The 14,144-nt window shown below is 43.6% G+C and overlaps 2 protein-coding genes across 3 annotated transcripts in view; one reads left to right on the top strand and one right to left on the bottom strand.

Annotated features, from left to right (window-relative positions):
• GEN1 (GEN1 Holliday junction 5' flap endonuclease) overlaps positions 1-3,065 on the bottom strand; it is a 32,275-nt gene extending 29,210 nt beyond the window's left edge. The window contains exon 1 of the mRNA XM_034766553.1: positions 2,884-3,065. The gene's annotated coding sequence lies outside the window, so the exon portion shown is untranslated. The remainder of the gene's footprint in view (positions 1-2,883) is intronic.
• Positions 3,059-14,144, top strand: part of SMC6 (structural maintenance of chromosomes 6) — an 82,828-nt gene continuing 71,742 nt past the window's right edge. The window contains exons 1-3 of one of the 2 annotated variants that reach the window (XM_034766551.1): positions 3,059-3,219; positions 9,089-9,237; positions 12,835-12,952. In XM_034766551.1, the coding sequence (XP_034622442.1) occupies positions 9,094-9,237; positions 12,835-12,952 (262 nt within the window). In that variant the 5' untranslated portion in view covers positions 3,059-3,219; positions 9,089-9,093. Of the gene's footprint in view, positions 3,220-9,088; positions 9,238-12,834; positions 12,953-14,144 lie in introns of those variants that run through there. The other variant, XM_034766552.1, reaches the window with a different exon arrangement.

Below are 14,144 nucleotides of genomic sequence, written 5' to 3'. Positions count from 1 at the left end.
AGTTTAGAGCAAGTAAGGGTACGTCTATACTTACCTCCGGGTCCGGTGGTAAGCAATCGATCTTCTGGGATCGATTTATTGCGTCTTGTCTAGACGGGATAAATCGATCCCAGATCGATCCTGGAAGTGCTCGCCATCGACGCCGGTACTCCTGCTCCGTGAGAGGAGTACGTGGAGTCGACGGGGGAGCCTGCCTGCCGCGTGTGGACCCGCGGTAAGTTCAAACTAAGATACTTCGACTTCAGCTATGTTATTTACGTAGCTGAAGTTGCGTATCTTAGTTCGAAGGGGAGGGTTAGTGTGGACCAGCCCTTTGTCTATAAACAATGAACATTTTATATGATTACAATTAAATCAACAAAAACAAAAGGAGTACTTAAAATGAGTGAATGAATTTAAAGTTGATGACAGTTAATGGTTTGCTTCAGACAGGTCATCTGACTGCAAATTTATCCAAGAAATCTTGGCCAATGCGCCTCAATTCTGCCCTGCAGTACCCCTGCCCTTCCCATACTAAGATCTCCCCACACAGCAGAGTTCTGCAATTACTTCTTCTAAACTACAATCCTCACTAGTATTCCAAGTCCTGAGATCACATCACACAGCTTTGCTAACACACCTAAGCTCCCAAAGTGCATCACCCACTACTATTCCGTTTGTGGGATACCCTCTTGTTTTCACTGGGACAAAAGAGAGTGAAAAAGTGTTATGAAATGAAACACAAAACACATTCTATGCAATTTAGTCTTACTCTTCAAATATAAAAAGACATGTTGCACAAGATTAAATACTTGCAATTCTTTTTTTCTGTAAGTAAAACAAGAATAAAACCATTAAGTCCCTATGCTACTAGCTGGTTAGGCTGCATGCAATGCTGCATCTGTCCTTAAAATACCAATACTTTTACTAATCCATGTGTATTCTCAGCATTAGTGAATTTTGGAGGGATGAAGGGAAGAGAACCACTAAAATCCTGAACCCATTGTGGGCATAGGCACTGAGTTTTTCTTTTCCCCCGGGGTGCTCCACTCCCACTCTGCCCTGAGGGCCCCCCTTCAACCCATTCCCTCAGGCCCCGCCCTTACTCCGCTTCTTCCTCATCTGCTTACTGCTCTCCCCCAGCCTACAATCAGCAGTTTTGGGGCACCACCAAACAGCTGTGGCTGGGGGTGCTGAGCACCCACTATTTTCTTTTCTGCAGGTGCTCCAGCCCCAGAGCACCCACAGAGTCAGCACCTATGATTGTGGGTACTGGGATGGCCCACCCAGAACTAAAGGTTTATCCACTCACCCAGGCCACAACTAAAGTCTTGGGGCAACAAATGAACAAACAAAAATGGAGGGAGGGTCAAGGTTAAAAAGCAGGGAACTAGAACAGGAAATAGAGCAGAGAACACTCAACAATGCACACTGCTCCTCAAAAATGTCCAGGGAGCCAGTGGACACTGCCCAAGGAACTTTGCTCAGAGGTACGAGACAAGGGACCAGAAATATACCACAGTTACAGAGACACCCACCCCGTCCAGCTTCCTCCTCAAGGAGTGACGGATGGTCATCTTGACCATTGCCAGGAGGTTGACAAAGAGGTCTTGTGACTTTGTGGGGATATAGAGGTAAATGAGGTGTGGGGAAAAGTGCACCCAGAATCTCAGCAGGAGGTTTGTCAGATTTCAGCCCCTCAAGACCACTAGAGTAGAGTATCCCAAACTTTTCAGGGTCGCAGCCCCACTCCCAGGAGCCGGGAGAGGAGCTGTGGCTCCAGGGGTAGGGGGGACATGGACAGGGTAAGGGGCCCAAGGCTGGAGCTGTGGTGGGGGCAGGCAACGGAGCCTGCAGCAGGGTGTGGAGTCATGGATGGGGCCGGGGCCAGGTGCAGAGCTAGGGGTAGGGCTGGTGGTGCTCCTGCCCAACCCCCCAGTGGGGACTGATTTGGGCCCTGCTGCACCCCCCAAATGTTCCTCTGTACCCCCTAAGGGGGTGCACCCCACAGTTTGGGGACCTCTGCTTTATGCAGATGTGCATCACAGTCTCCCTCTTGCTGCAGAAAGAACAAGTGTTAGGGAATTCTGTGAACTGCACCAGATACATGAGCCTATGTTCCCGGCTCCATGGAGGAGCTGTCAATTAATATCCGTGGTGGGCCACCACTAAACTCCTGCAGCTCACTCCGGATACTAGATCCTTAGGGGACTACAGCTACGCTGCATCCAGGGCTCCTGTACTGGTTTCTGGGGTGCAATGGCAGCAGGGTGGGAAAGAGGAGAACTGCAGTGTGGATGGGGGAAGAGGAGACACAAACAAAGAGCCAAGGCAAGGCCAGGACTGGAATTCAGGTCCCCACAGTGGGAAGCAGGCAACAGCCTTGATAGGGTCTGAATACAAACACACATCCCCAGGATGCTAAGCAGGAGCAACTGGGATGAAACACGGGGTTGGATAGTTTAGGGAGACCAAGATGTGACCTGGGTGGCAGTAGGGTGCGTGTGAGAAGGGGGGGATCTGAGCCGGGGGGGGGGAACGAAGAGGAAGGAACAGCCTAGGCTGGATGGGGGCTGGGAATCGAACGCGGGTGGGGCGAGGGATGAGAGAAGGGAACAGCTCAGGCAGGGTGGGGGCTGTGAACCGAATCGGGGGGGACGGGTGAGAGGAGGAAACAGCCTAGGGGGGGGGGAGGCTGGGAACCGAACCGGGGGGGGGATTTGTGTGTGAGAGAAGGGAACAGCCCAGGCGGGGCGGAGGCTGGGAACCGNTTTGTGTGTGAGAGAAGGGAACAGCCCAGGCGGGGCGGAGGCTGGGAACCGAACCCGAGCGGGGATGTGAGAGGAGGGAACAGCCTAACGGGGTGGGAGCTGGGATCCGAACCAGTCTACAGGGGGGTCCCACCTGCGCGGCCAACGGCACCGCGACGTCCCACTTTATCACTGAGGCCCGGCGTCGGATTCGTATTTGGCGCGGGAGCCGCCCACCTTTCCTCCCGGAAGCGGCTACGCCTCCGTAAGATGGCGGGGCCGCAACCGCTTGGGCCGCGCGTGCGCACTCAGGGGCGGGGTCTAGGGGCGCCTGCTTTCCCTTTCCGGTCGGTGCCTGCCGCTGTATGCTTGCCGCCTAGCCGGGGCAGCGCGGAGTCGAACGCTAGGGCTCAGAGCGGGTTTAAAATCTCAACGGATCATAACGATACCGGCTGTTCCTTCGCTGCAATCCCTCCCACCTCCCCGCGAGGTAAGAGGGGCGGCCCGGGAGCCTCTTCTCGCGGCGTGCGCGGGCCGGGCGGGGCTCTCGCCGGCTAATCGCCCTGCTCTGATGGAAGGGGGGGTCGCCTGGGTTCCCCCGGGCAGCGCGTTAGGATGGTGTCCCTGGTGGCCAGGCTGCAAAGCCCCATGTCCCCGGGGGTGGCCGTGGGACACCCATGGTCACACTAACGCGGCTCTTCCCAGTGTATCAAAAACTGTTGCGCTGTATTGTACCCCAGTAAACTAGATTCTGGTTTTCGTGAGTCCTGGGGGCCAAGGACCCCATTGCGCTCATTTTGTGCTTTTGCCTTTCTAATCTTGCCCCTGCGTTCCTGTGTTGTTTGCCTATATTAATTCTTTGTAATCTGTCCTAGTTTCCATTTTTTATATAATTCCTTTTTATTTTTTAGATCATGCAAGATCTCATGGTTAAGCCAAGGTGGTCTTTTGCCATATTTTCTGTCTTTCCTACTCAGCGGAATAGCTTGCTTTTGGGCCCTTAATAGTGTCTCTTTGAAAAACTGCCAACTCTCCTCAGTTGTTTTTCCCCTCAGTCTTGATTCCTATGGGACCTTACCTATCAGCTCTCTGAGCTTCCCAAAATCCGCCTTCCTGAAATCCATTGTCTCTATTTTGCTGTACTCCCTTCTACCCTTCCTTAGAATTTCAAACTCTATGATTTCATGATCATTTTTGCCCAAGCTGCCTTCTACTTTCAAATTCTCAATGAGTTCCTCCCTATTTGTTAAAATCAAGTCTAGAATAGCTTCACCCCAGTAGCTTTTTCAACCTTCTGAAATAAAAAGTTGTCTGCAATGCAATCTAAGAATTTGTTGGATAGTCTGTGCCCTGCTGTGTTATTTTCCCAACATATATTTGGATAGTTGAAGTCACCCATCACCCATCACCAGATCATCAAATCTTGGGCTTTGGATGACTTTGTTAGTTGTTTAAAAAAAGCCTCATCCACCTCTTCCATCTGGTTAGGTGGCCTGTAGTAGACTCCTAGCATGACATCACCCTTGTTTTTTATCCCTTTTAGCCTAACCCAGAGACTCTCAACACTTCCGTCTCCTATGTCCATCTCCACCTCAGTCCAAGTGTGTACATTTTTAATATATAAGGCAACACCTCCACCCTTTCCCCCCTGTCTATCCTTCCTGAGCAAGCTGTACCCATCCACACCAACATTCCAATCATGTGTATTATCCCACCAAGTTTCAGTGATGCCAACAGTGTCATAGTTGTATTTATTTATTAGCACTTCCAGTTCTTCCTGCTTATTACCCATACTTCTCGCATTTGTATATAGGCATCTAAGATACTGGTTCGATCTTGCCTCTCAGTTTTGCCCTGACCCTCCTTTCTCTCTGCCATTATAGCCCACACTCCCTCTTGTTTCCAACCCATTTCCTAGGCCTCCACGTTCCCCACTTACCTGTGGGCTTTGCTCACCTGTCCCCGTTGAAGCTAGTTTAAAACCCTACTCACTAGGTTAGCCAATCTGTGTCCAAATAGGGTCTTTCCCTTCCTCGAAAGGTGAACGCCATCTCTGCCTAGCAGTCCTTCCTCGAATAGCATCCCGTGATCAAGGAAGCCAAAGCCCTCCTGGTGACACTATCTTCTCAGCCAGACATTCACCTCCATGATGCATCTGTCTCTTCCCGGGCCCCTACCTTTGACAGGAAGAATCAAAGAGAATACCACCTGCGCTCCAAACTCCTTCACCCGTACTCCCAGAGCCCTGTAGTCACTCTTGATCCGTTCAGTGTCACATGTCGCAGTATCATTTGTGCCCACATGGATGAGTAGCATGGGGTAGTAGTCAGATGGCTGGATAATCCTCGACAACGCCTCTGTAGCATTTTGGATACGGGCTCCCAGCAGGCAGCATACCTCCCGAGATGAAATGTCAGGGTGACAGATGGGCGCCTCCATCCACCTCAGCAGAGAGTCTCCGATCACCACTACCCTATGTTTCCTATTCGCAGTTGTGGCAGCAGACCTCCCAGCCTTAGGGGTACGAGGCTTCTCCTCCTTTACTGTAGGGGGTGATTCCTTCACTCCTGTATCAAGAAGAGCATAACGGTTACCTATTATCACGGCAGGAGGGTTCGGAGCAGGGGTGGAGCACTGCCTGTTGCCAGAAGTAACCAGCTGCCAGTGTCCACCCTGAGCCATCTCCTCCTCCACCGGTGGTGTATCAACAGTCCTGTGTACTGGGACAGCTACCTCAGCTGTCTCCACATGGACAGTGTCCAGGAATTGCTCGTGGATTCGGATGCTCCGCAACCTAGCCACCTCCTCCTGTAGCTCTTCCACCTGCTGCCTGAGAGATTCCACCTTCAGGCACCTCTCACATTGGATGGTCCCCCCAGCCTGGATATCAGTAAGTGGAAATTGCAAGTTACAGTCTCTGCAAAACCACACCAGGATCTGGGTAGAAGCATCCATGCTCCAGCGCTCTGTCTGGCTACAGGCGCAGGTGGAGGAGACAGAAGCAGTGCTGGCACAGGTGTTATGGGTCTTCCTAACCATCGTAAGCCTCCCTCTCAAACTGTCCTGTCTGCAGCCCCCTGTCCACTGAAAGGGTTGTTTAAGCAAGAAGTTTTGAATGTAGTTGGTTTATAGGTTTTAAGGGGATAAAGGGAAAACAAATAGTGAGAAGTGATGTGGGTTTTTTTTTTTTTAGCATTAGGACAAAGAATGGTTATTTCTTTCTGGTGCTCCATTTATAACTCCAATTATTTGTAAAATCACCAGAAAAGGATGGAATAAGGGAGAAGCCACTGAAAACTCAAGAGTTGCCAATGAAGGCGAATAGTGTATTGTTATACTTGGTGAAAGATCACTTCAGAAATATATGGGAGGGAGGGAAAGAAATATACTGTAGCAAGACAGCTACTGAATGTTCAGAGCCATGGAACAAATAATTCTGGTAACAAAAGGGTGAGTAGAGAGAATTTCCACTCTTTCCTCTACCTCCCCAAGGAAAATCCACTCTAAATTGGTATTCCTAGATCCATAGATTCTAGGACTGGAAGGAACCTCGAGGGGTCATCGAGTCCAATCCCCTGCCCTCATGGCAGGACCAAATACTCTCTGAATACTGTCATCAGTTATAGTGGCTGAAGTGAACAGTGTGATGATCATTCAATCCATGTTATTACACTTTCATTTGGGAAGTAAAGTATTCTACTCTTTGAAGGAAAAATACCATTTATTTTTTAATATTTCCATATCTGCAGGACAAATTTGGTCATGACACTGGTTACTGTCCACTGACTGATGAATCAGAGCTAATCTCCTGAATAGATGAGGCCTCAGTAATGAAAATTAACCAGTTTAGCTGTATTCTTTGTTTCTTTTCATTAATGTTAGTCTTAAAAGTTTCATTACTCACTGTTGTATTGCTTATAATTTCCATAGGAAAATATCATAATTAAATTGACACTTGTTTGTCTCTTAGACACAGTGTGCAATTTTCAAAGGTGCCTAAAGGAATTGGTTGGCTCAGTTCCCATAAAAAATTAATGGTGACATTGAAAATCTCAGCCCTAATCTTCACTTGATTACAGCATGCTAGAATTATTATTAAGGCTACGATTTTGTCACGGAGGTCGCGGAAGTCATGGATTCTGTGACTTCCAAAGACCTCCGTGACTTTGGTAGCTGGGAGCTGCAAGTACCCCTGCCACCTCAGTCTGTGGGGCCGCCAAGCTCTGAGCCACCATGGACAGCGGGAGTACTCCGCAGCTCCCAAAGCGTCAGGGGGATCCCCACTGCTCCTGACCCCCACGGACAGTAGACGGATCCCAGCAGCTCCCCGCAGGTGGAGGGGGACCCTGGAGCTCCGAGCCCCGATAGTGGTAGGGGCCCCTAGAGCTCCCAGCCTCTCCTGCCCTGCAACTGCCCAGTGGCTTCCCATTTTGTCATGGATATTTTTAGTATTTTCCATTAATTTTTCTTTATTGCCCATGCTCTGTCTGACTTTTACTAAAAATGTCCATGACACAATCTTGGCCTTAATTATTATTTATGCAGTGTATTACCACAACACCAGTTTAACCATAAATTCCTTTATTAAATGCACAGGCCAAATAATATTTATACAGTTGCTCTAAACATAACTAAAAAGTCAAAATAATAAGTAATTTACTATTTCCAAATAGTAAAATAAAACATTTATAAACATTTGATCAAGATATTTACAAATGGGCTAAACTAGGAGTGCTTAGACCATATTGGTTAGATTCAACTTGGTCAGGCAGGTATTAGCAATGAAGCCTTACTTTTTAATACCCTTTAACAAACAAGTGATGATATTACCAATTATCTACTTCATCTAAAAACAATTTGAGATAATTCACCTTTATTTCCAGTCTTAATTCAGATAAGATTTACAATCGCCTGTCTTCCCGAAGCCTTTCCTCCCTATATCTTTGCTCCTTCTTGCTGATCAACAGTTTTTCCCTTGCATGCGGGTTCTCCTAGACACTCATTTTTGAAATAACACTGGCATATGTTTTTCTTTACAACACATATTTCTTTAACCAAACTTAAGTTAATGCTAATTCTCTAATATTATATTCTACACAACATCTAAAACCTGTGTCAGGTTCAGAAATGTATGAAAGGGGGCTTTGTCTCAGCAATGACAAAGTAAGTCCGGCTTTCTTACTGATAGCAGGTGAGGTGATTTTACCGTTTTCTACCTTTATCTGTTGTCTTTTCTCTCTTCAATCAAACAGGAAGTAGGTTGGAACAGATGTAACCCTGGTGTAAGGCCTCCTTGATTCCGTTTTTTTTGTCCTTAGGCTGTGTGTGACTATGGCTTTCAGCATAGCCTCTGCATTGTCTGTAAACTTGTCAAGTGTCTTAATGGTCTAATGACAGAGCCACTTGTATGCACTTGGGATTTCTCTTTCTCGAGCCTCACGTGCTGAGTAACTTCACTTGCTCTGTTAACTTTGGATATGTTAAATTCTTTAAGACTAGTAATTTTGTATTTTATTAAAATCTAAAACTACTCATTGTCTGCCAGGTAGTGCTTTATCCTGTAGAGGTGAGTACTGAGTGTTCTTAACACCTGTTGACTTCAGTGTTGAGGGCTTCTAAGCACCTTGCACAAGGTGTTTAGCAACTTGTAGAATTGTGCCCTTGCTGTATGTGCATGAAAGATATTTTTCAAGTAAATCCTGTGGCATACAAAGTTGAGATCTTGAGTAGAAGAACTTAACCAGTTAGAAATCTTTTAACATTGGAGAATTATTTTGAAACTGTTGACATTTCTGTTGATATTTCCGGATCCTGCAAGGACTTCTGCACAGGCTTAGTTTTACTTACTGGGCAGACCCACTGAAGTTAGTGGGAATACTTAGATACGTACAATTAAATATGTGCATGAGTGTTTTCATGATTGAAGCTTTATTGTTCCTTCTTGATGCAGAAGTGTGCTTTCCCCCCCCGCATGCTTTGTGTAGTGCTAAACATAATTTGGTACTCTTGTAATAAATAAATTCCAATACAATGTGTACTTGGTTAGTGTCATAACCAAACCTCTTAAGTTGAATAGGAGCTATCCATTTATAGTCCAATTTTCATCATTACCATAATTGTACCAGCACTGATGCCTCTCTGTTGGGTTTGCTCAGCTTTAGGTTTTCAAAATTTTTTCTTTTTGTCTGACTTAATTTTCACTTTGTTTTACTGGGACTTGTCATATTGCTTCAAAAGTGGGCTGATTCTGTCAGTTTGCTCTTTGTGATCATCCATATTTTTATGTCGATATAGTGTTACAATCTGTGATATTTTTCATTTAGCTAACTGGAAATTACAATTTACTATACTTTTTTCAGTACTTATGGGTAAGAGAAAAGAGGAAAGCTTTTCAGAACCTGGACTCCACAAAAGGCCAAGACAAGAATACACAGATGAATCTAATGATGAGCTTGATGAAGAAGAACATTCACAGTTGCAGTCTGACAGTAATTCCAGTTCGCAGTCGGTAAGATGTGTGTCCTGTTAGAAATGACAGTTCTAAAAAAGAGGAAATATGCAAACTGGTATAAATATATCATAGACTAAGGTCAGAAGGGACCATTATGATCATCTAGTCTGACTTCCTGCACAACGCAGGCTATAGAATCTCACCCACCCACTCCTGTATCAAACCTGTGTCTGAGCCATTGAAGTCCTCAAATCATGGTTTAAAGACTTCAAGGTGCAGAGAATCTTCCAGCAAGTGACCCGTGCCCCACGCTGCAGAGGAAGGCGAAAAATCCCCAGGGGCTCTGCCAATGGCGATCAGCTAAACCCTGAGCATGTGGGCAAGACTCACGAGCCAGACACCCAGGAAAGAATTCACTGTAGTAACTCAGATCCCATCCCATCTAACATCCCGTCACAAGCCATTGGGCATATTTACCATTAATAGTCAAAGACCAATCTCATTATACCATCCCCTCCATAAGCTTATCAAGCTTAGTCTTGAAGCCAAATATGTCTTTTGCCCCCCACTACTCCCCTTGGAAGGCTGTTCCAGAACTTCACTCCTCTGATGGTTAGAAACCTTTGTCTAATTTCAAGTCTAAACTTCCTGATGTCCAGTTTATATCCATTTGTTCTTGTGTCCACATTGGTACTGAGCTTAAATAATTCCTCTCCCTCCCTGGTATTTATTCCTCTGATATATTTGTAGAGAGCAATCCTATCTCCCCTCAGCCTTCTTTTGGTTAGGCTAAACAAGCCAAGCTCTTTGAGATTCCTTTCATAAGACAGGCTTTCCATTCCTCGGATCATCCTAGTAGCCGTTCTCTGTACCTATTCCAGTTTGAATTAATCCTTCTTAAACATGGGAGACCAGAACTGCACACAGTATTCCAGATGAGGTCTCACCAGTGCCTTGTATAACAGTACTAACACCTCCTAATCTCTGCTGGAAATACCTCGCCTGATGCATCCCAAGACCGCATTAGGTTTTTTCACGGCCATATCACATTGGCAGCTCATAGACATCCTGTGATCAATCAATACTCCGAGGTCCTTCTCCTCCTCTGTTACTTCCAACTGATGCGTCCCCAGCTTATAACAGTAATTCTTGTTATTAATCCCTAAATGCATAACCTTGCACTTTTCACTATTAAATTTCATCCTATTACTATTACTCCAGTTTACAAGGTCATCCAGATCTTCCTGTATGATATCCCGGTCCGTCTCTGTATTGGCAATACCTCCCAGCTTTGTGTCATCCGCAAACTTTATTAGCACATTCCCACTTTTTGTGCCAAGGTCAGTAATAAAAAGATTAAATAAGATTGGTTCCCAAACCGATCCCTGAGGAACTCCACTAGTAACCTCCCTCCAGCCTCACAGTTCATCTTTCAGTACGACTCGTCGTCTTCCCCTTCAACCAGATCCTTATCCACCTTTCAATTTTCATATTGATCCCCATCTTTTCCAATTTAGCTAATAATTTCTCATGTGAAATCATATCGAATGTCTTACTGAAATTAAGGTAAATTAGATCCACTGCGTTTCCTTTGTCTAAAAAATCTGTTACCTTCTCAAAGAAGGAGATCAGGTTGGTTTGGCATGATCTACCTTTTGTAAAAACATGTTGTAATTTGTCCCAATTACTGTTGACCTCAATGTCCTTAACTACTTTCTCCTTCAACATTTTTTCCAAGACCTTGCATACTACAGATGTCAAACTAACAGGCCTGTAGTTGCCCGGGTCACTTTTTTCCCCTTTCTTAAAGATAGGAACTATGTTAGCAATTCTCCAGTCATATGGTAAAACCCCTGAGTTTACAGATTCATTAAAAATTCTTGCTAATGGGCTTGCAATTTCATGTGCCAGTTCCTTTAATATTCTTGGATGAAGATTATCTGGGCCCCCTGATTTAGTCCCATTAAGCTGTTTGAGTTTGGCTTCTACCTCGGATGTGGTAATATTTACCTCCATACCCTCATTCCCAGTTGTCATCCTACCATTATTCCTAACCTCCTCATTAGCCTCATTAAAGACTGAGGCAAAGTATTTGTTTAGATATTGCCCATGCCTAGATTATCCTTAACCTCCACTCCATCCTCGGTGTTTAGCGGTCCCACTTCTTCTTTCTTTGTGCTGTTTGAGTCAGGTTGATTGCAAAGCAATGTGTCTTGCATGTAGGCTGCAGAAGGAACAATATGAAAATAAAGCTACCAGTGATGTTTCTATCATATCTTCTTCAGTTGTCCTCTACTACATTTGAGGAAACATCTTCCTTCTGGAATAATTTTTTAGGGTGCTGTCAACCATAATGATCTGTTCTTTGGCTTCAGATACACGTGTTACACAATTTCTTGAAGCATTCTGTTTTGATCCTTTTGTAAATTCCACAGCCTGTTGCAGTCCCCAGTTGTCCTTTGGAATAGACAGTAAAGAGTACTATTTTTAAATGTAACTTTAATAATTTGTGTAATACATACTCATGGCAACTAAGCATTGTTTAAAATTAAAATCATAAGTTGCACCGGCAACCACAGTCAGTTGCATTATATAATATGACTACTTCTGAGGGCAAAAAACATAGGCAACCAAGTTAAGGAAATAAAATGTTTGGTTAGTCATCCAAAAACTAACCAAATATGTTGGGCAAGTTGTGATTTTATGTTGCACAAAAATGGGGGGTGGGTGGGAGGGAAATATTTACAAGATAAATGAGTGACCTGGAAGGAGCAGTTAGAGCCACTGTAGCTTGTTAAACATATCCCAAATACTTTGTGACACCATCAAAATATAATCATATTTTTTAAATATATTTTTTGTGTGAGTGCTAATTTAAAATAAAATGAGGATAAATGCCATCCTTATTGCTCTCTAGAGTAGTTGAGTCATAACGAGATAAATATTTTAAGAAAAAATGCTTTAAGAAGAAATGTTCTTCAAATGCATTGTTGTCTGATGTAAGAACTCAAGTTACAGGTGGCCTTTATATATGCTTAAAACAATTATTTGTTTCTAGGAAACAAAAGTGCAGAGAAATGAGTATTGCATTCCCAAAGCTTTGGCTTTACCCTAAAAACTTTCTAAAAAAATATATATCAGCATTTTGCCACTGGATTATCCCTTCTGCTTCTAAATTCAGCTCCTTCTTCCCAACTTTGAAAGTTCTTTAAAAAGAGTAAAGATTATTTAAAAAAAAAAAAAAAAAAATCTATATGGTGTATGAAGAATATTATACCACATGGAAGCTAAATAATAAAAGCATGCTGTGCTCTACATGCCACAGAAAGGAGTATGCAGTGTAGATGTACCCTAAAACTATCTTTGATAAGTGAAGCATTTTGATAACTATTTGCATTTAATACTACATTATGACTGAATTACACCACCAACTATAAATTTTCATATTGTTGTGTAATTTGTATATATCACCACCTAAAGCCCTTCCATCTGTTTGTTTGTCCTGTTTTGGCTACAAAAGTATCCGTGACTTTTGATACCATTACCATTTTATCACCATGTTCTCATTTTAATTTCTCATTCTACGTGACTCACTTTCAGTTTTTTTCATTAATTTTGTGCATTTGATTTGTCATTTTCATGATATTTCTGTAGACTTCGGGGGAAGTGGGGATAATTGAAAGCATCCAATTGAAGAACTTCATGTGCCATTCAATGTTGGGGCCCTTTCAGTTTGGATCCAATGTAAACTTTGTGGTTGGAAACAATGGAAGTAAGTATTAATTTTCTCATTTCTCTATCAGGAGCATTTTTGTGGACTTATCCAAAAACTAAACCAAATATGTTCCTAAATATTTAGAGCAAACGTTCATTAAAAAGTCTTTTTAACTACAGAAAAGGAAAACAATTCTTTATACAAACTTCTGCTTTTTCATTGATGTTCGTCTCAGTGCTAAACAAGATAGAGAGGTTTCTATATGTTGTGATTTTAATTTAGTTATACAATACAACATTGATTAATGATGACCTGTTATGTGGTGTTATCAAAACAACTTAAACTTAATTTTGATTAACGTTCTTTGTTGTATATGTATTTCTTAACTTTCAGCCCAAATGTAGTATTACATACTAATTTAAAATGTTACTGTCTTCTTCTTGTTTTTCTTTGTAAAGATGTCATGTTGTTTGTTTAAAAAACAAGGGGAAGATTGAGCATTAACAAAATAGACACCTTCCCGTTTATATTTGTTCAGTAATACTTGCATCATTTGTAGGTGCAATAAATGTTGTCAAAGCACAAGAAAAAGACAGAATCCTCCTGTATCTGTCAGAGATTAGTTCATTCTGCCAAGGATTGGCCCTCATAACCTGTTTGGAGTTTTGTCATCCATTCTGGATCTGCTGCAAGGTTCTGTGTACTGTGATTATCTCTGCAGTTGCACTTCTTTCACCCAGGGTTAGGCTGCTTCTTATTTTCCTCACCTTTTCATAGAAAGCCTTACCTTTTCTGGTAATTTGTGGAAATGTCTTATCTTCTGTTGAAATGTCCAACATACGAATGTCTCTCCTCTCTGGGTTTGAACTGTCATTTGTCTCCCAGTTATCCTCTTCTAGTGTATAGTCTCTGATTCTTCTATATTGGTTAAATGTCTGTCCTAGCTTTGCACTCTATACTGGGGTGAGGTAGTCTGTTAGTGTGATAATTGTGTACCAGGAGGACATTTTATTTTAATTTGGGGTGGTTGTGTGAGTTTAGGTGCTGATCTAGTGTCATGAGGTTTCTTGGGGTTGTTCGCTCCATTGGTTGTGAGGTTAGTGGTGTTGCAGTAAGGAGCAATATATAGGTATGAATAGTATTGATTCATTGTCTTATGTTGAAGGGATTATTTGCTGCTTTCAGGTAGAACCTGAAGTGCAGTGTTCTTTTCTGTACTTTTATTAGGAGTGGGGATGGGACTGAGCTC

This window comes from Trachemys scripta, chromosome 3 (genome assembly GCF_013100865.1).
Source record: "Trachemys scripta elegans isolate TJP31775 chromosome 3, CAS_Tse_1.0, whole genome shotgun sequence".
Classification (NCBI taxonomy): Eukaryota; Metazoa; Chordata; order Testudines; family Emydidae; genus Trachemys; species Trachemys scripta.
The sequence above is the reverse complement of the archived record's forward strand: the minus strand, read 5'-3'. Positions and strand labels throughout refer to the sequence as shown.